Below are 22477 nucleotides of genomic sequence, written 5' to 3'. Positions count from 1 at the left end.
AGCTCAATCGGATCGATTAAGGTGTTTACATGAACGTTTTTCAATCCGATTGAGCCATCAATCCGATTACAAATGGATTATTTGGGTGCATGTAAACGTAGCCACTGATTGAAAGTGCACGTTCACTCTCTGACAGCAGAGGGCGCTGATGGAACAGCAGAAATGCTGTGGTTACCCCGGAAACCTGTAAACAAAGCCAACTGCACTACTACAGTTTTTAAACGTTTCAAACAGCCATTCAGTTTTTCATCACAGCACCAAATACTTAATACGTAAAGACTTAATAGGCTATTTATTTTCAAGCTTAAACATTTTTATATTTTAATCTGGACTACAACATGCCCTATAATGATTGAAAATGTTGATTATTTGTTATTGTTCAGTAACACTAAGTGATATAACACTTCATTAGTTAACATGTTAATTCATGACAATGAAAAATACTTATAAAGCATTTATTAATCTTAGTTAATGTTATTAACATTACTAAATCAAAGGTTGTAATTATTATTTAAGGGACCTGAGCTAAAACTAACAATGATCAGTTGTATTTTTTAACTAACATTAACAAAAAATAATACCTTCTGTAACAAATGTAGCTATTGCTCATTCTTAATCTTAGTTAATGCATTAACTAATGTTAAATAACGAGACCTTATTGTAGTGTTACCTGTTGTTCTTTATCATTCTTTTGCACTTTCGTCTGTTTGAAACATTGTAATTTTTTTCTGTATTGCGTTATTGTATTTAAATCTTCAGAGTTCTTTTTGTTATAAAAAAAAAGAATTCTTAAACCTGTTATAGTATGACAACAGTTTTTTTGCAACTTATTTCAATGTCATGATAATACCGTATACCGTGATAAAAACTTCAGCAATTATCGCAACATGAAAATTTCATACCGTCACATGCTTATTGGTGACAAGCACTCGAGCACGCAATGATTGATGTGTCACTTTATGTGTCAATTTATTGCATCACAGGTGCTGTATATGATTTGAACAGCAGAAATTAGATTTTTTTTTGTGTCGTCAATTCCTTTGAACAGCTTAAAGGAAGTTCTGCATTTCCCAGCTGTACTGGATGTCATAATGAGACAATGAAAAGTGCATACAGTAAGCAGTTTGCAGGTTTTTTTTTTTTTTTTTTTTGCTGATGACCACATTTCTATTAATGATGATTTTACATTTACCTTACCATCATAAATTATTCAATTGTAAGTAAAAATTGCAAGTAGTGAATAGTGATGCATTTGTTTTAATTACAGCAGAAAGATGAAAAGTTTTGATACGGTGTTCACAGTTCAATGACATACAAAGCTTCAGTGTTATGAAACTTGACAGAATTCCAGTGCTTTCTGTTCCACTGCAGTTAATGATGACTTCATTCCCTTAGGTGAATCTAATGAGAGAGACTGTATGGTAAGAGCATTTCTGCAGTACAAATTTATTTTGGAATGAAACTCACTAGAAATAACATAACATTGCATTGTTATAGTTAGAAGCTAGAAGCTTTAGCATAATAAATGTCATTACATTATAAACCTCTGCGTATTCAGCAAACCAGTAGTGTAGTTTCTTAATTTCTTTTCCTCATTGCCTCTGATTAACCGTTTCCTCATTTTACTCTTTGTTATTCCTAGAAAGAACTCCACACACACACACACACACACACACATACACACACATACTTTTTGCTCTATTTAGAGTTCAGCTGTTTTTTTCCTAGAGAGTGATGTCAATTATTGCCACATAAAACATGCCTGTAGCTCAAACAAGAACATCTGGAGCTGAACACTTTTAATTTTCAACCAAAGACATTCTTGCAGAATATTTTTGAAATCGCCTCATGGATAAAGTACAGTATATTTTACAGCTCCAAAACCAAGGCAAAATGTGCCTTAGATATATAGTACTGTAGTACTATAACAAAATGGCAGATGACCTGAGAGTGTCTCAGTTTTTGTATGCAGCCCTTACACTCAGACAGTCTGAGGAAGTCTCTGATATATCACTGGATATCTTTTGTAATGATGTAATTCTCCCTGGAAACTTCCCTGAGGAAGTTGTTTTTTATTGTCATAGTTTCCAGGGGCAAAGCCACCGTGGACATTGAAGAGGATGCTTCACTCCCAAAGTTTAGTTGTCATTTTTCAGTGGACTTTTTTTATTTGTTTGTACATCTGGCTCATGGAAAATAATTTCTGTAAAGGAGAAACATCTCTATCGTCTCTCATACAGAAATAAGACCAAATGGAGACTTTTAAGTAGGGGAGTAACGATACCCTCATGTCATGATTTGATACATATCACGATACTGAACTCACGATACGATATTATCGCGATACTCCAAGACATACCATAAAGGGATAACAAAAAATGTACAGTTAATTAAAATGCTAAATTTGGTATTATATTGGGAGTGGATATAAATAGGCTTGGACTTGGTGCTGGTAACCCAATGAACAGGTCAATGGTGACACCAGAATAAAAATATTCATGATTCTAATGCTGAAACACCGATTTATTTTAGATGAATATGATTGCACTCTGTCACTGACTAGATATATTTAAAATAATGTAGGCCACTTTTTACTGGTAACATAAGACATTTGGCATTATCAGGACCCACAAATATTCCCCCATTGCATTATTATACTTGAATTTTTTCTCACATGGAAATTTTCATTTTGGGTGAACTATGCACAGCACATATTTTCACTATCCACTATCCATGATATTGCTGCATTTTTGTATTGTGATATATTGTGAAATTATATATTATTACACCCCTACTTTTAGGTCTTCTGCTATTCAAATTTTTCTTTTCAGAAAAAAACCCTGTAATGTCACTTTCCCCCTCTAGAGTTTCAGAAAAGAGCTGATTTCTCAAGCTCATCAACCATAACTCCTTCCAGGACAGCCAGGAACATAGGAGTTGTGATTGATGATCAATTAAACTCCACAGACCACATTTGCTAGAACTGCCCGGTCCTGCACATTTGCCTTCCACAACATTAGGAAGATTAAGCCCTTCCTGTCGGAGCATGATACACAACTCCTTGTCCAAGCTCTTGTTCTATCCATTCTAGACTATTGTAATGCTCCAGCATATACTGTCAAACCTCTGCAACTTATCAAAAATGCAGCAGAGAGAATGGTCTTCAATGAGCCAAAGAGAGCACAGGTCACACCTCTCTTTGCCCTGGTTGCCAATAGCTGCTCACATCAAATTCACTGATGTTTGCCTACAGAACAACCACTGGCTCTGCACCCTAAACTCACAACTTCAGACTTATGTGCCCTCCAGAAGCTTATGTTCTGCAAGTGATCAGTGCCTTGTGGTGCCAACCAATAGACACACAAAATCACTTTCCCAGACCTTTACCTTGACTGTTCCCTGCCGGTGGAATGACCTGCCTAACTCAACACGAGCAGCTTCTTTTCAAGAAAAGACTGCAGATAGCCTACTGTACATACTGTGCTAGACTAACTAGGACTTGTCACAGTACTTACACGATGTTGCCCTTTTGTTGATTTAATTGTTTCTATTGATTAAATGTAAATGTCTTAAACAGATTTGCAAAGATAGCAAAATACTGCTACAAAAACTCAGATATTTCAAAATGAGCTCAAATATTTCTCATCAATGTCTTCCAAAACCAAATAATCTGAACTTTGCTATCTGTATTAGTTTTATAGCAGTACATTCTTACTGTGTGCCAACAGTTGTCTAATTTGTTTCTATTATCATATAGCAGAAACATCTGAGACTTGTTGATACTTGTTGATACTTAAGTGAAACATCACTGAAAGTCTTTAGTCAAAAGTATGTTGATGTATCTAGCCTGTCTGTTAACTGTGCAGGATATTGAGCTTCATTGTTTTGTAGGAAGTTTAATAAATATATTAAAGCTCTTCACAAATTTAAAGGGATAGTTCACCCAAAAATGAAAATTATCCAATGATTTACTCACCCTCAAGCCATCCTAGGTGTATATGACTATCTTCTTTCAGACGAACACAATCAGAGATATATTTAAAAATATCCTTAGTCCTCCAAGGTTTATAATGGTTGTGAATGGGGGGTGGGGTGGCATGTTTTGAAGCAAGAAATAATGCATCCATCCATAAAAAAAGTAAGCCGTACGACCCCAGGGGGTTAATAAAGGTCTTCTAAAGTGAAGCGATGCATTTCCATATCCATATTTAAAACTTTATAAATTCAAATAACTGCAGTGGAAGAGTATCCTTTGACCTGACGCACAACATAATGACGAACGCGAAGACGCAGAGGATAGAGCAAAGCAAATCACCGGTCACAGATTATAAGTCTAAAATTATCATTTTTAAAGAGAAATGTCGGAGGATTTTGATATAAGAGAAGAGGAGCTTAAATTTGTTGCACAGCCCTATTTGATTGAACCACAAGAGGCATCTAAGCTTATGATACTCCTACATCCTGCGTCATACATCGCGTCAGATGAGTACTCATTTGGCACAAGTCGACTACTGCATTCTGCGTACGGTTGTCCGCCGGAAGCTAGTTATTTGAATTTATAAAGTTGTAAATATGGATATTTTTCTTACAAAACTGCATTGCTTCACTTCAGAAGGCCTTTATTAACCCCCTGGAGTATCAATTACTTTTTTTTATGGATGGATGCATTATTTTTTACTTCAATGGATGCATTTTTTTTACTCTGCCCCCCCATTCACAACCACTATAAACCTTGGAGGACTGAGGATATTTTTTAATATATCTCCATTTGTGTTCATCTGAAAGAAGATAGGATGGCTTGAGGGTGAGTAAATAATGGGATAATTTTCATTTTTGGGTTAACTATCCCTTTAACTTGATTATACTATTATTAAATGATCCAAATACTGTTTATACTCTTGTAGTTGAGTGCTTAGCTGAGAGAAAGTGATGGGAATAACATTTAGCAGGAAGTGCATCCAATTTTCATGTTTCCTGTTCTCATCCACACATTTAAGGTGGATTTGGTCTGTTTGGTTTAGAGCTCATACTCTTATTTTAGTGGATTTAGATAATGTCTGTTGTATCTGAAGGTCTGGATGCCCTCCTCTATAATCTGTTAGCTGTTGCATTCATTTTATTCACTCATTCTGAGATATTTGTTATTACAGAGTGAGCAGGAAAACATACACATGTGCTGCACATGTGCAGCCTATGTTATTTAGAGCTGGAGGGAATGGTGTGTGTGGTTGTCTGTCTCTATATGAGAGGAGACAGTGAGAGAATGAGAATGCATACTCTAGAGCGGGAAACTTCCTCACATGTATTTCCTGTTTACTTCTGTGGGCCTATATCAGCGGCTTTCAATCAACCCCCAAGTCTGTTTTGTTGGCTGCTGTACTGTGCAGTGACGCTGGGTTCGGTTAAAGCAGGACTCGTAATTTTGTTAAATGTTATTTACGTACTAGAGAGATTTGCTCACAAAGTCGATGCCAAGCAATATTACACAATATAATTATGTGTAAACTCTCGTTTTATGATGTTTATATACTATACACACATTAACCAGCATGTTTCAGTGGAGGGTGCATAAGTTTATAGTTCTGCTAAGATAGCATATTATTTCTCGAATAAACTCTCTACTTTGGTTCTTGAAGTCACTGTAAACATTTATTCAGGGTTGAACTGATATTAAGATAATGTCAGATTCAAAGAAGCTTATATAGTTATATTCATTCCACTCATTTTATAGTCGATAATCACTGTGGTCAAGAAAAACAGGCTTAGATGACTTTGTCATTCGAAGTCATTATCAACCCAACAATTTAATGCAAATACAAGCTTATTAACAAAGGAGAGAGAACCAGTTGTAGTGACATACTGAACTGAACTAAAGCAATTTGGCCTTGAGAACTGTCATTTTAAGAGCTGAACATGGCATTTCCGGTATTTCTCACCCATCTCTTCTGGACACGTAGTCTTATAAGCATAGCTTTCTCAGAAATGTCAAAGAGACTTCAACTAAACTATGTAACATCATAGCACATTTTGTGCACAATAAGCCACAGAGGACAACCGTAATTCAAAATAAAGGCAACAATTCATATGTGCTAAATATATGTATCCCACGGTACACTTCACATTCTTTGAACCGCAACTGGCCATATTGTAAAAGGATTTGAATCATTTACAGTTCCTCCACGGGCCATTACAGCCACATTCCCCATATGATGATAAATCTATACCAGCAAAACCAATGTTTAACACAATTTCGATCTGCTCCATAGACAACAAACACAAAATCTTCCACAGAAATGAATACAGATGTGTCAGACACAGCAGTAGCTCTTTATAATAAGTGTTGTAGTTAAACATCCATATGTTAATGTAAAAGGGACATAGATGATCAGGAAATGAATGTTTCAGAACTCATCTGATTAGTTAAAGCACTTAGTGAGGGAGCTGCTCGCGACAGAGAGATCCAAATCACCACCACATGTGTCCTGGTTTCATGAGCAAAGACTCATTCTTCATGACAATGAGGCAGAGCTGCCGTGTCCCTCTCTCTGTCTTCGGGATCTTGTCAGCTAGACTTGGAACTGCATCATGTGTTGAGTACCAGGAAATTGAGATTGAAGCCATTAATGCTGTCTTATGAATCCCATTACATTTTCCTAGCAATCAGAGGTTGTTTTGCAAGTAAAGCCATCCAAACTCAATGCTGGGTTCAACTCCGGGCTGAAAATATGCATTACACAAAGTATGAACAACTACCCCAGTTGACCTGCAGGATCACATCACAATTTCTAGTGCTGACAGGTTTACTTGATCTATGAATGGTCTCTTAGTATTTTTGTCGGTGCACCAGTGAGTTTTTAATGTGCTAACGGCTCTGTTTGACATACACAGATTCCAGCACATGTATGGCCAATTCCATATGTGTCTGCCATGGCTCCCGAAACTGTGGGAAACTATGAAAAGTAGACAAGGGATGTGTATCTGAACGTGATTGGATGAGTTTCTTAAAGTCTTGATATACAGCAAGCTGACGGTCGGCCTTCGGCCAACGTCAGACTGTAGTTGAATGTCTGTCAGATGAGTTTTTGCACTAGAACAAACCTAGAAAAATTTGTTTTTGTGTGTGACGTGCTGCACAATAAACAATTAGATTTGTTCTAATGGGTGACGTACGCACATAATGCACGCACGAGCTTCCATGTTTGCCATGTGTGTTTATATGTGAATAAAAGCCTAAATTAAATCTGATCATCATATAAAGTGATTATATCTCTTCAGAAGACTTGGATTAAACTGCTTGATATATATGGATTATTTTTACGATGCCTTATTTTTGGATCTTTTAAGTTTTGGTTACCTTTCAATGAAAGGACAGAAACCTCTCAAGTTTTATTAAAAATATTTTAATTTGTGTTTTCGAAGTAAATGATGACAGAATTTTCAATTTATCAGTGAAAGAATAATTTGACAATACTGTTAAATGTAATCTTTACCAAATTTCAAAATGAATATCCATTTCTCATATACTGTACATTAGAATGTTGTGATGCCTAAATTCACTTGTAGCATTTTTAAAGGTGCCCTAGAATGAAAAATTTAATTTTTCTTGGCATAGTTGAATAACAAGAGTTCAGTACATGGAAAAGACATACAGTGAGTCTCAAACTCCAGTTTCCTCCTTCTTATATAAATCTCATTTATTTAAAAGACCTCCGAAAAACAGGCGAATCTCAACATAACACCGGCTGTTACGTAACAGTCGGGGTGTACGCCCCCAATATTTGCATATGCCAGCCCATGTTCCCAACATTATGAAAGGCATTAGACAAGGGCAGGCATTAACGTCTGGAGCAGCACAGCCGAATCAACAGACTAGGTAAGCAAGCAAGAACAATAGCGAAAAATGGCAGATGGAGCGATAATAACTGACATGATCCATGATATCATGATATTTTTAGTTATATTTGTAAACTGTCTTTCTAAATGTTTCGTTAGCATGTTGCTAATGTACTGTTAAATGTGGTTAAAGTTACCATCGGTTATTACTGTATTCACGGAGACAAGAGAGCCGTCGCTATTTTCATTTTTAAACACTTGCAGTCTGTATAATTCATAAACACAACTTCATTCTTTATAAATCTCTCCAACAGTGTAGCATTAGCCGTTAGCCACGGATCACAGCCTCAAATTCATTCAGAATCAAACGTAAACAATATAACAGTATACAATACTCACATAATCCGACGCATGCATGCCGCATGCATGACGAACACTTTGTAAAGATACATTTGAGGGTTATATTAGCTGTTTAAACTTTGTTTAGGCACTGTTTAAGGCAAGCGCGAGCTCCGTGGGCGGAGAGCAAGAGAATTTAAAGGGGCCGCACAGCATAAATTGGCTCATATTTAATGATGCCAAAAAAATAGGCAGTTAAAAAAATTAATTAAAAAAATCTATGGGGTATTTTGAGCTGAAACTTAACAGACACATTCAGGGGACACCTTAGACTTATATTACATCTTAAAAAACGTTCGATGGTACCTTTAAATAAAGAATGATTTTAGTTCATAATGTTTTATTTAGACAAAATAGTATAGATTTTATAATTTAAAATATTAATGATATTAATGATGATATAATCTTACTAAGCCTCTGGTTAAATTACCATTGTGTCTCTGAATAAAGCACTTGAGAAAATATCACTCCGTGTGTGGCAGTATATTGTAAGTTGTGGCTATGTTGGCCATAGGGAGACGTATTTAAAGACACATTTAAAGGCATAAACACCACACCCTCCCTTTTACTGTCAGTAGACTTGCTGAAATGAAAATACCTCGGTGTTAAAAATGCAACCGGGATACTGTTTATGTCTTTTTGCTAAGGAAAGTAAAGATCCTTCAGCTCCTTTTACCACCATATGTTGTGTTTTGTCTCGCTACTGATTTTCTCTTTATCTTGTGGTTTATGGATGTCACAATTCTGTTTTGTAGCTGCTCTGGTTAAAGTGACTGTGAGTCTGTGGGGATGGATCTGTTTCGTATTGTCAAGGAAAACTTACAACCACTGGCAGTCAGTTTACTCCACAGCTTACTCAAATCCCATGGTCATTTCCTTCGGGTATTACTTAGTAAGCCATGTGTATGTGCCTAAGTACACTAGCATGTGTGTCGGCCATTTGTGTTAATGTCATTGAGGCTCCTGTCAGAGTGCATTAGGGTTTCATAGACTGTGGGTTTTGGTATTAACCTTGAGTTGCACCTGTGCTTATAAAATACTGTCTTACTGATTAGATTATTTATTTTATTTTTGTTTTCTGACTGTATTTTGTTTTTTGCCTTTCTTCTTGTATGTTAGTCATAGTATGTTAGTGCGTCAGAGGCCAAAGGTCACGTTTAAGTGAACCATTTTTAACGGGCTTTTCCTGGTTCATCCCAGTTGCTCAAATGTGCTTGGCCAACCCCAGAAAAGTGTGCTGTGTGGGAGGCTGTGATGAGAAAAGCACATGATGATATTTGGATTTGATGACTTGCTACAAATGTTGCTATTCTACACAGTCATAAAAACAACAAACGTCTGCTTTAGAGCAAATCTGCAGAAGATCTCTGAATGGGATCTCCCTTAATAAGTTTCATTTGCCATATTTCCTGTCACTAAGAACAGTTTCAAGCTACAATTCAATTCTGTATCAATTCCACAGTTTTTCTTTTGAATGGCACCTCTGGGTGAAACTCCAGAAACTCCAGTTGGCTTCAAGAGTCACGATACAATATTTTAGTAGTCTATACCAATACCAGTAAAATTTCACATGGTTGCATTTTCACATCATGTGTTTAGTGTTTCTGTACAGTAAAGCATAGTGTTTGCATAGCCAAGGTCATGATTTCGTTTACCAGGGAATGAATTGATAACGTGTCATTTAAAAAAACTGTAAGTTATCTTACATAATAGAAAAATGGGAGTTTTTGATATTCCTGGACTACACTTAAGCACATCCTAAAGTCCCTGAATAATCTTCTAGTTGTAAATGGTGGTTTCATGTGGCTTCTTTTGTAGGCGAGTATGGGAAAGAGCGCAGGTCAGTATATGTGGCCGTAGCGACGCACACTTCCCATAAGACAAGGCCGAGGCCAGAGCAGGTGAGCAGAGGTATGTACAGATCCACAGGAAATAACGCACATGAAAACCAGATGGTCCTGGATTCTTTCTGACCCCAACCCACTTTTTGTTACCCTTGCTGGATTGATTTTTCATGATTAATCTGGGAAACGTAACCTTATCTTGAGCAGCCATTTTCTTTCTGGTTCTACTTATTTGTTTTGTTCATATGTTTGGGTTTTGTATTTTCTGTAAAAGCAAACAGAGTAATTTTAACATCATTAACTTGCGTAAGATCTTTTTCTTTGTTATATAACATTTCCTTTTGAACTAGTTCTGAGTCAGATTAGCTTTGGCTTAGCTTCTTAGCTTCTCTGCTTTGCCTCCTCTTATTGACATTTATCTTGACCGTGGGTTACAGAAAAGACACATGCATATTATAAATTATCCAAATAATGTTTATTTTCAGTGTGACAGTCATCATTTTTTAAATGATTTAGTTTTTATATACACACACACACACACTATTTACAAGTTTGGAGTTGGTAAGATTTTTTATGCTCACCAAAGCTGCGTTTATTTGAACAGAAATACAGTAAAAACAGTTTAAAATGTAATTTATTCCTTTGATGGCAAAGCTGAATTTTCAGCAGCCATGACTCCAGTCTTCAGTGTCACATGATCCTTCAGAAATCATTCTGATATACTGATTTGGTGCTCAAAAACATTTCTTATTATTATCATTGTTGAAAACAGTTGCTGCTTAATATTTTTCAGGAAACCATGATACATTTTCCAGGATTCTTTGATGAATAGGAATTTCAAAAGAACAGCACTTATTTGAAATAGAAATCTTTTGTAACATTGTAAATGAATCTTACTCATTATACTCTACTTCTAATCAGCATGACTCAAGTGCAAGGAATTATGAAGATGTTCTCATGTTCTCAGTGTGTGGGGAGCAGTGAACACTACGTAGAGATGATTTGTGTGGCGTAAGTGTGGTGTACCTTTGGATCAAAGCCTCACAAATGAAGAGCTTGAATCAATCATGCTCAATGCTAACGTTAGACACAAGCCACCATATAAATCTTGACACAGCTTTCTAGGCTCCTTCAAGAACTTGGACCTCACTAGGTGATGGTTCCTAAAACAACAAAACATAGCAATTATTTATAAAAAAAGGACAGCAGATGTGCATCAACTCTACCACATTTGGCAGGTGGTAACAGGGTTAGACCTATAGAATAACAGTCCTGGGTGGAGACTTTTAAACCCCCCACTGTCATTAGACTGATGGGCTAATGTTGGGCCACTCCTACATGCTAAATGAAAGGGTTGAGTGAAGTCTGACCACATATGGCTATGAGGACTTGTGTCGCCACACAAAGTAAGAAACCTGCACACTGCTTTATGCAGTAGGGGCAGCTGAATATGGTGTCGGAAATAAAGAAATAAGTCTCTGATGTTATTTAAACAGGGTGTGTTTAACCAGACTGATGTCATTATTTCAGGACCCTCTAACCATATGCCATATGTTCTCGACTCGGCTATGTTAGTGCTGCCTACACACCAGCAGGAGTGTGAGAGTGCATAAGTGTGCTGTCAGCCTGTCTGTCACACACCTTCTAAAGCGCTTACTTCACTGAGTACAGTGTAGGTGTAAGACAGTGGGATCAATTGAGACTTTTGTAAGGTTGTAGATCAAGCATGTTCTGGCAGTTATGGACTGAAGCCAATAAGCCACCTGACACATAATCACCTGGAGTTAATTTGGGGTGGAAACAGTTGCATTCTGTTAATAATCACTATGACAACTTTTTGTTTATGTTATTTAGCTATTTTTTTTTTTTTTTTTTTTTTTTTTTTTGAATGACTGACATTGTTGAAGCATGTTCAAGCTCACATTTGCATGCATCAGCTGTATCAAAGTTTTGATAAGTTCAAAAGTCTTTTTTCTTTTGAAAAATTTGAATTGATGTAACATTTGTCATTGAAACAGAATTAATTTAAATTCCATTTCATTGCAAGCAAAATATAAAGAAGCCTTTCAGAATCCACAGCACAATTAAAGGCATTTATAAAAGCAACTGGCATGAAGATGGTACATTAAAAAAGAATTGTTAAAATAACAGAAATAATTTTGATGTGGAATATTTAATATTCTGAAGCATATTGTAAGACAATTTGTGTACGCTTAGCTCAAAAAAGGTGTATATATATATATACATTTATTTCATTGAGGGCCGACTGACACTTTGCTTTGGATAGTTGGCTAGCTTGTTCCCTAAAATCCAGCCTTTTGAGTTCAGAAGAATGTTGAGCAAGAGCCAGATGTTTTTTGCTTTAATGTTCATGTTCAGAATCTCCTTCTGTACTCAGATGTCTCGAAAATGTTCTACCTGTGGTCACAGATTATTACAGGATGTGATTTGAAAATGTCGTCTGGATGAAAATAGCCAGCGGCTTTTGTGTTTTGTGTACCTCACGACCGAGATGTCGACCCTGTGTGGCTTCCTGTTCTGCCTCTGGAGTACTTCTGGCTCTCATCTCTAAACCATACTTTAAAGAGTCACCAATTTCATAACTCTAATTAAACATTACATGCCGAAAGCATACGTTTATGGAATTCTGACACAAACAACAGCATTCCTAAGCCAAGCCAGCTGCGTAGAGAAAATTCCATTTCGGAGAATGTTTTGCTTTGTGAAAGCCAAAAAAGGTTACTTTTGCGTGAACGATTGGTTTTATTTTTAAATGTTCCTGCTGGGGACTTGAGTGTTTGTGAGTATGCCAAGTTAGTGGCTTTTTCCATCAATGTCATTATGACTTTTTGTGTTTTAATTATAGGTTATTAATGATCCTCTTATAAACAAAGCAAGCTTTAAACTGGCTTCAACACAACCCAGGAACAAAGTTGACAGAAATGCATCGCTGCTTGATTTCTTTCCAGCCTTCGCCCACTCTCTGTTTCATGCAACTGGCCCATGCTAATCATTGCAGAAGTCCTCTGTTTACGTTTTGCATTTTTGCTGCTTTGGTCTCCAATTATTTCCAAGCCTGGCGACCTGAATGACTTGCCTGGAGTCTGAGAATCTGACCCCAGACGACTGCAGCCGGGACGGGTAGTTAGTGCAGGTGCTAATTGGCTTTGAGGGGTTATGAAGGTCCAGTATCAGATGAAGAGCGATGCAGACCAAAGCCTGGTCCGAGGGTGCCGGCATGGGGGGTAAACAGGGCACTTGGGCTTTCGGTGGATAATTGAACAAGCCCCCCATAAACTGCTTAATCCTGATAGTAGTGACAAGTACATTTTAGGACAAGGTCATGCTGAGATTTTTACAGCACTATAGCATGAACTAGAAGAATCGCTTTTATTCATTTTTAAAAACATTGCAATGCTGAAAATGTAACATGAATTATCTCAAGAGTTTGTCACTTGTAACTTACATGATGCTTTTATTCTAAAATAGGGTATTTACTATAATACCCCTAGTGAAAAATAAATATACCAAAATGTATTTGAAATACATTTATTTTATACTAAGTATACTACAAATACACTTTAAATATCTTGCATTTAAAGAGTGATATTATAAAGTGATATCCATATTATCCTTACAAAAAAAGTGATATTAAAACACATTTTATGCTTAATATTAAGAAACATGCATTGTGCAAAAAAAGAAGTACTCCAAATAAAGCTTAATTCTAATATATACAGTCAAACCAAAATGTATTCAGACACCTTAACATTTCATTCATTATTACAGTTTTTTCACTGTAGTTTAAAAAAATGGTAATAAAATATAACAAGATCTCAGAGTTAAACTGTGTCAGAAAAAAATAATAATCTTAATTGTGTCAGATAACATTTAAGCAAAATATGGTCAAGTCAAAGTGTCTTGTGAATTTTTGGGTATAATATGTCACAGTTTACTTTATTTTGCTATCCTCACTTACATGACTGAACTATAGTGTCCTGAACCCACTAGTAAAAAAATATTAAAAAATTATATCTAGTGTCTGAATAATTTTTGGTTTGACTATATATCAGTAAGTCTTAAGCGATATGTCAGTAAATATGTTAATAGATTAGTACTATACTTGATATGAAATAAATGCATTTTTAAATACATTTTGGTATAGGTTTTTTTCACTATCAACCAATCATTCCATTAATCAAGAGAAGGGTACAAGATTTATAAACTCACCACATTTTTTTATTTTCTCTGGGTTTTATTTCAATCCATTTGAAAGGCACTTACTATAATGACTCTTAAAAATATAGCCTATAGTAAAAATAGGCTTTCTGCATTCCTCCTTTCTGCATTTCACTTAAATTATGACAGATTGCATATGATGTTCCTCATCTGTAATAATAAATACACTGCGGATGAATGGACTGAATCAACTTCCTCACGTCTTGTATGTCAGCAGCATATGTGTACATAAGTGTAGTGTGCACATAGTGTGTGTAGTTGACCCTGTTAACAAGATCTCAGTGCTGACAACAGCCACTAAAAGAGGAACATGAGGTCTGATAAATTCTTCTGATGGATTACAGAGAAACGGAGATAGAATCTCTTTGACCTCATTTAAAGATTTGTTAAAGATTAAAGGGTTAGTTCACCCAAAAATGAAAATTCTGTCTTTTATTACTCACCCTCATGCCGTTCCACACCCGTAAGACCTTCGTTAATCTTCGGAACACAAATGAAGATATTTTTGTTGAAATCCGATGGCTCTGTGAGGCCTTCATAGGGAGCAATGACACTTCCTCTCCCAAGATCCATAAAGGTACTAAAAACATATTTAAATCAGCTCATGTGAGTACAGTGCATATTAATATTATAAAGCGACGAGAATATTTTTGGAGCGCCAAAAAAAAAAAAAAAAAAAGACTTATTTAGTGATGGCCGATTTCAAAACACTGCTTCAGGAAGATTCGGAGCGTTATGAATCAGCGTATCAAATCTGCTGTTCAGAGCGCCAAAGTCACGTGATTTCAGCCGTTGGCAGTTTGACACGCGATCTGAATCATGATTCGATACGCTGATTCATAATGCTCCGATGCTTCATGAAGCATCTTTTTTTTTTCTTTTTTTTGACACATTAAATTGATGTATAAAAAGACATTAAAGATTTCTATTTCAAATAAATTCTGTTCTTCTGAACTTCATCAACCTGAACTTGTTTACACCTGGCCACTTCATGCATTTTTACTGATCGGATAGCTATCAGATTTATTAAAGGGGACATGAATTGAGAAATCAAATTTTCTTTTAACATAGAGTAGGGATGTTTAACTGACCCTAAACATTTGAATGGTAGTGTAGTGTATATAATTCAGTAAACACAAGAATCATGTCTCAAGAGAGTATATTTACTTTTATTTGCATATAGTGTCACATGCTGAAAGATGTTACATTACTGCCACCATCAGTCTGGGACAATACATTCTCTTTGCTGTACTTTGTTTGTTTGTGATATATCTGTGCCGAAACTATTCAAGATTAACGACTTCTTGCTCAGAGGATGAGAACGCATCAATCTCTGTCTATGAATATCTCATTCTTTTACTCCGCCTCATACTGAGAAAGTTGAAGAACGGCTGAGAAGTATAGCAGCTCTGTGTTGCTGGATGAGTTATTTATTCAGTAGATGGACACAGGCAGAGCACAACAGACAGAGTTAAAGGAGCAATGCATCTTAATGTGTAAACGAAAATTCTGTCGTAATTTACTCACCCTCGTGTCAGTCCAAACCTGTATGATGAGTAAATGATGAAATATCATGTTTTGGATTAATGATGCCTTTAACACTGATTCCAGCAAGACATCTGGAGTGGAGGTTAAAGAGTGTCTCCTTATTTTTAGCCACTACTGTACAACAGAAGGCATTGCATTAAGAGGCTGTTTCTCTCTTAAACACCCATGGAAACACACTTCTTCCGTTTTCTCACAGTGGGTTTCATCTGGCTCTAATGCAGATTTTCATTGCTGATACATCTCAATTGCTGAATCTGCTCTATTCCAAAATATAGTTGTTCACCGAATGTGCTAAAAAAGTTTTGTTTTGTCTGCGTTGTTCTCTAAGGTTATGATTTACTAAATAACAGATGTATGCAGCTCACTCTGACACTCAATTTTCTTCACAGGAGAATCCACTTTTGTTGACGACCACGGGCCTCCTACACCAAGGGTAAGTGTTTTTTTTTTTTGCATTATCAAACTCTTTTTCTCTCTCTTGTTTTCCTCAAGTTCAAAATGTACTGTACAAAACATCCCTCTCTGCGATTGTCCTGTTATTTTGGCCTTCCCACACTAGAGGAAAACATTTCAAGACTTGACAGTGACTGGAAGTTCTCACACACACACACACATGCATACAGACGCAAATTCACATTTATCAACCCCATGAAATGGTTTGAGGAATGTGTTTTTATTTCCTGTGTTGATGTATTTCTTAATGAAGCAGGAAGTTTGAGAGGTACATTTTGAAGGGTGTTTTACTTGTGTCTTACACAATTTTGTTAGAGGTCGCACTGGTGCCACTACACCAATTTGTTAAACTGATATGTGCTGACATTTCTGTTGCATTTGAGAAACATTAAACAGTAAATGCGCCAAAAGTGGAACGAAACAATGCTACTCCTTTGAACTGCACCACATGGACCATTTATCAGCTCGGCTCAAAAGACAGAGCCACACAAGACGCTGACCATCTCGATCACACCACTAAACAGCACTCTGAGATCCAGTAAGAAGTGTTCAAGTTCAGGGCAGAGTGCTCCGATATAAAAGTGTCTCTGTGATTAAACTATAGTTCAAAGCCAGATGAAACTATGCTGACATTCTCAACAACACTGATGTGAGAAACAGGAGAAACATTGTGCCACAATGATCCACTTAGAAGGCCTTTCAACCCACAAATCACCAACATTTACCATGGATTTAGTGTAATAACACTAACTGTACTTTTTGCATGACTAAGGTGCTATGCATGGTTTTACTTGTTGTTATCATGATCTACAAATGTATGGTACTGTGGAAGACCAATTTAAAGTTCTAACTCAATCAGAATATTTAGATTTTACCCTATAAAATGAGATTGTTACAATTGTTTTTACAAAGGTAAATTTTCATTAACAAAAACAGCTCATGCTACTTTTGCTGTCAACTCAAATTACTGTCAAATGCGCATATTCAAGAAACAAACCAAGTAATACTAATAATTAATTTATTAGACGGTCCTCTAAATTCATTCTTTTCGCCATCTCCACAAACTAGCTAGGCAGCTGCTTGTATCTGAGCATCAGAGGTTACTACGGCTCTGTTAACACAGCAATAGAATATGGTTGTGAGTCCTGTATTTGACTCCTCCTTTATATGATTGCATTTACACACAGTTTAGTTATTTACAGGAGTGATAACCACATTCTATCACCTATAAATTTACGGGCATTCTCCGCAAATCTCTGCTGTTTGAGCCGGACTGGACAACTATATATCCGTTATGTCAAAAAAATAAACACTCTGCGCTGCACACAGGCACAAAGGTGAGAAACCTGGCAAACCAACCGTTTTTTTGTTTTTGAGCCATGTGTGGCTTGCGAACCATAGGTTCCCAAACATAGGCGTCAGGTGTATGGGCAAGGCTTAGCCTTCCTCTAGCAACGGACTTGAGACTACTGTGGAATTTTCTCACTCAAACCACTAACTGCTGCTGCTTCTGATTGTTTTTAGAGGGAAGAGCTGCCCACAGCTGCTGGTCTAGGATCAGTTTTCTCTGTAATAATAGCATATTGTTGAAACAGATTCGGTGTTTGCGCTCTTGAGAGCGTCAAAGGTTTCTATTTACAATGTGTTTTGCAGTGTTGAGCAATGTAGCCAAGCACAAATATCTATTGATTTCTTGAATACAATGACAATCAGATGTGTTTCAATCTACTCATCGCTCAAAACGCCAGAGTTTTTGTCCAGTGCTGAGTTCTGCATGCTCGCAAATCCTCTCGTTATAAGTTAAAGGATTAGTCCACTTTTAAATAAAATTTTCCTGATAATTTACTCACCCCTATGTCATCCAAGAAAGCTTACGCTGTATGTCCTACGCCTTCCCTATTCAACTTGTGGAACGAACGCAGTGCCAGTTTCGTTTTTTTTTTCCGTAAGTTGCATAGAGAAGGCATAGGACATACAGTGTAAGCTTTTTGAAGAATGCGGAAAGCGGAAGCACGTGCAAGACGATAATTTGTGTTTATAAAGCATATACAGTTGTATTTTTTTAGAAAAAGACCTATCGTTTTGTTAGATAAGACCCTTATTCCTCGTCTGGTATTGATTAAAGCCCTTTGAAGCTGCACTGAAACTGTAATTTTGACCTTCAACTGTTTGGTGCCCATTGAAGTCCGCTATAAGGAGAATAATCCTGGAATGTTTTCATCAAAAACATTAATTTCTTTTCAACTAAAGAAAGAAAGACATGAACATCTTGGATGACATGGGGGTGAGTAAATTATCATGAAATTTTATTTAAAAGTGGACTAATCCTTAAACTTATAACAAACTAAGTGTAGACAACATGTAGGCTAAATAAGAGATTCATTGTGCAGTCAGCTTCATTGATTATAGCGGAACTTTGAGATCATGCTTGCTTTTCTGTTCAAATTATAGTGATTTGTTTAATAACAAATAATTTATAGGGAGCGTTTATGCCGGGATGTGTTAGGTTGCTGCTAGGCGACACATAACTTTAAATAGCATTCTATTTAAATGTCATTAAATGTGAGCATCAAGCCTTACCCTGGAGTTCATTCACCCTTTCAAAAAGTATTTTGTTTTTCATTTTTATTTTCAGGGTCAACAAAGGGGTGAAACAAGCAGTTGTGAAAGTTAACTCAACACACACACTCATGACAACTAATCTTATCAGCACTTCCTACAGAGAGGACAGCCCTGATCATTGACACAGATTAGAAAGAGAGTGAGTGAGCGAGTGAAATAGAACGAGTGGAAAGAACAAGCTTGATTTAAGAGAAGTGTCATTACACGCACTCTGCAAAAGAGGTTAAGCCCAGTGAAAGTTTCAGCTGGGTTTGCTCAGAGGATGAACGATGGGTCTGTTTCATAATAGTAGGGTTGAAGCCATCACTGTGGTCTGTCTATGGTTTTTATAGAGACTTGTTGAAAAAGAAGTCATTATAAGTGTTATAGGACACAGTTGTTTTAAGATGAGAGTCCCAAAGCACTTGTTACACGTGCGAGAATAAGTGAACTTGGATTGATTTCCCTGTAGATTTCAAATGACTTATAACTGGGATTGTAATCAGTGTTATAATCAGTGTTTTGTGGTCAAAAAAAAACTCTAGAGTGTGACTCTCATTTCTCTGCGCTGCTATTTTCCTTTTTGGTTTTCTCTTTGGTTTTTGTGTCTCTGCTATGAAATAGGTTCAAATGATTCAGAGACTTTGGAATGCTGGAATGATTCATTGATAGTACCGAGAACTGTGTGTGAGCGCACTCGCATATGACAAAAGAGTCCAGAAGAGAACAGGAGAGGGGGTCCACCCATAAAAGTACTCTTGTGAATTTTAGCGATGACCCTGTACAAATGTGAACTTTTTATTGTTTCTAACTAGAGAGGGATTGTTCTGTGATAAGTATTGGCATGTCTTGTATTGAATATACACTGGAGAGGCCTCAATGCCACAGTCAATTAAGTCTTTATTAACAGTTTATGAAATAACCTGCCTCCTTGGAGCAGTGCTGTAAAACATTTGTTAAAACATTCTGATAATCATCCCATAGCAAATTGTGAGGGTGTTTAACAATATCAAAGCGAAAGTTTTGTAGTACATGTTATATTTTATATAGGGCTGTCAATCGATTAAAAATTTTAATCTAATTAATTACATACTCTGTGATTGATTAATTAATCGAAATTAATCGCATACATAATTTTTGCTGTGAAAGTATTAAATATTTCAATTCAAATGAATCAATGCAGGATTTTTCCTGGGTCAAAAATGGTCTTTGGTGGTGACAGACATGGTCATCCACACAAACAGTAAAAAGTGTCCTACCCACGTGATCTGTGAGCCCGATACTGACAATAAAGTACCCGTCACTCTCACTGTAATTCTTTCTTGCCCTCTTTGCAAAAAAAAAAAAGTTATTTTATAGCTTTGTAAGAGAAGATGCTTTTTTGCTAAACCTGAAAAGTATTAAAAAGTAGCATTTAGAAGTTATATTAACTAATAATATAATTTTCTACCATATACAATTGAATGCACCTAGCTAACAACAACTTGCTTTGTTCTGGTTTCACTTCACTCCAGTCTAAATTAACTGATTTTATAGGTAGGCCTAATTTACTACACATTGTCATTTAAATAACCTGAAAATATTGTGGATTATTAAGGCTAATTTTACTAACCACTCTTGCTAAATGGGGTAAGCACACTTATGTTCTCATTTCAGAGTTGTTTGAGTAAATGATTCATTATAGACCGTGTGGACAGATCAGTTGTTGTCATGATTCATTAAAATGAATCTGTTCAAATGAGTCATTAGGTCGCGAATTGGACATTAGCGGACGTTGACGCGTTGCATGCGAATCGCGACTGTTATTAGGATATCGCAAAAGATTTGTCAACACGGAAAACACTTCACCACTGGATAGGATTTTCTTTTTGTTTACTGAAAGTGTGGTTTATGTCAGCTGCACGTGCAGAGCGCCTGTCAGAGAAGATGGTGACGTTCTTTTGAGCACTATTCACACCCAGCGGTTATTCAGGAAAAACATCCTCCGAATGCGCCTCGTGAAACATGGATTCGGTCTTACGAACTTTTAGCATTGTGTCAGTTGATTTAGATTATTATGTGTGAGGTAGAGAGAGTGCAAAGACAGTGCTTACTTTGAAGACAGAGAGAGCTCGCGCATATGAGGGAGGAGCTCTCTGCTCGTTCTGTCCGTCAGCGCAGCAGTCGTCTCCCTCCTTCATTTTACAGTCGAATGGTGGCTAGAACGGCTCCAGGTTCAAAGGTCAATACGGAATGGATTAATCTGTGTTATTTTTTTTAACGCGTTATTTTTTTCTTCAGATTAATTAATTGAAATTAACGCGTTATAGAGTGCCTCAGGGATGACGCATTTTTGTAGGCAAAACCCGGAAGCGAGTTAGCATTATTGGACTTCCGGTTCCAACGCCGTAAAGTCTATGGGTTTTTTGAATGGGTTTTTGCTAAATCGCTAGAAATAAGGTCTGTGGTTAACAAAGCCTCGAAATACTTTCACGTTTTGATCTATGACATAAAACACACCAGTTATAAATTTTACTGGGTCTTAAAATCGGCGGTTGCTAACAAATTGCTGAAAGGGACTACTTCCTTTGACGGGGACTTTAGACGTCATCATTAAAAACGGGACATTTGGACAGCATTTCTCATGAAAAAGTGGATAAGTATTCATACACAGCGCATATCATAATCAGCTGCTGCATCTACTGTTAGCCTTTTATATCTGACGACTTTATTTAGACTTCAAAATCTATAAATGTTGTGTTCACTTGTAAAGATTATCTTGATAGACAAAACGTATAAGTGTCATAACCCTTTGTTAAACATAGAGCTTATTTTCTGCGATTTTCCAAAAGTCTATGGGAAAAATGCATAGGCTTTCAACCGAGGGAACCCGTGCGCCGCTAACTTCTGGGTTGGCCTACAAAAACGCGTCATCCCTGGGGCACTCTATTTTGACAGCCCTAATTTTATAGTATATTCTCTATACAATCCAGAGTTCAAGTAATAGCAGATTTGAACTAGTTATATTTTTATTTAATATTGAATAATCATATTATATTATCTAAAATCCTGCATAAGAAGTCTACAAGATATATGAGATATTTGCAAGGAAAAGTGGAAGAAAATAAGGATTATAAGAAAGAGAAGACAAAAGAGTTTCTTCACTGGAATGCTCATCTTTGACCCTGAGCCAAAAAGATGGACAAAGATGAGACTGTGTGCATCAGCAGCTGTCCAAAGACAGAGATTGAAATAGAAAGAGACTCAAACAGACATATTTAATTATAGTGTTCAAGCTTGATTTGATTTCATAAGAGACAACCTATGTTTGTTTTAGCCTGATTTCCTTGGCAGAACTGTACTCCTGAATATGAAAGTAATGTAATCAAAGTTTCAATGTGTGCATGTGTATAAATCATCCTCTTTCAACCAGGACTGCTTCAGTTTACTATAAAAAGATCTATTTATAAATCTTCACTATTTTCCTAGGTCATAATGTTTTAGGTGGATATGTCTAGTTTGGGAAAGTCTTTGGTAGCTGAAACCCCCACAGTTACTAAAAGACCCCAAGCCAGCAATGA

General features: G+C 36.5%; 1 protein-coding gene across 2 annotated transcripts in view; it reads left to right on the top strand.

The window, feature by feature from the left end:
- The window catches only part of usta (uronyl 2-sulfotransferase a), a 73670-nt gene that overhangs the window by 32167 nt on the left and 19026 nt on the right, over window positions 1–22477 (top strand). For both annotated transcript variants that reach the window (XM_048206882.1, XM_048206883.1), the window contains exon 2: window positions 16253–16296. In XM_048206882.1, coding sequence (XP_048062839.1) covers window positions 16253–16296 — 44 coding nt within the window. The remainder of the gene's footprint in view (window positions 1–16252; window positions 16297–22477) is intronic.

The sequence above is a fragment of the Megalobrama amblycephala genome, linkage group LG11 (assembly GCF_018812025.1).
Source record: "Megalobrama amblycephala isolate DHTTF-2021 linkage group LG11, ASM1881202v1, whole genome shotgun sequence".
Classification (NCBI taxonomy): domain Eukaryota; kingdom Metazoa; phylum Chordata; class Actinopteri; order Cypriniformes; family Xenocyprididae; genus Megalobrama; species Megalobrama amblycephala.
Note: the sequence above shows the minus strand (reverse complement) of the source record. Positions and strands in the feature narration are given on the sequence as shown.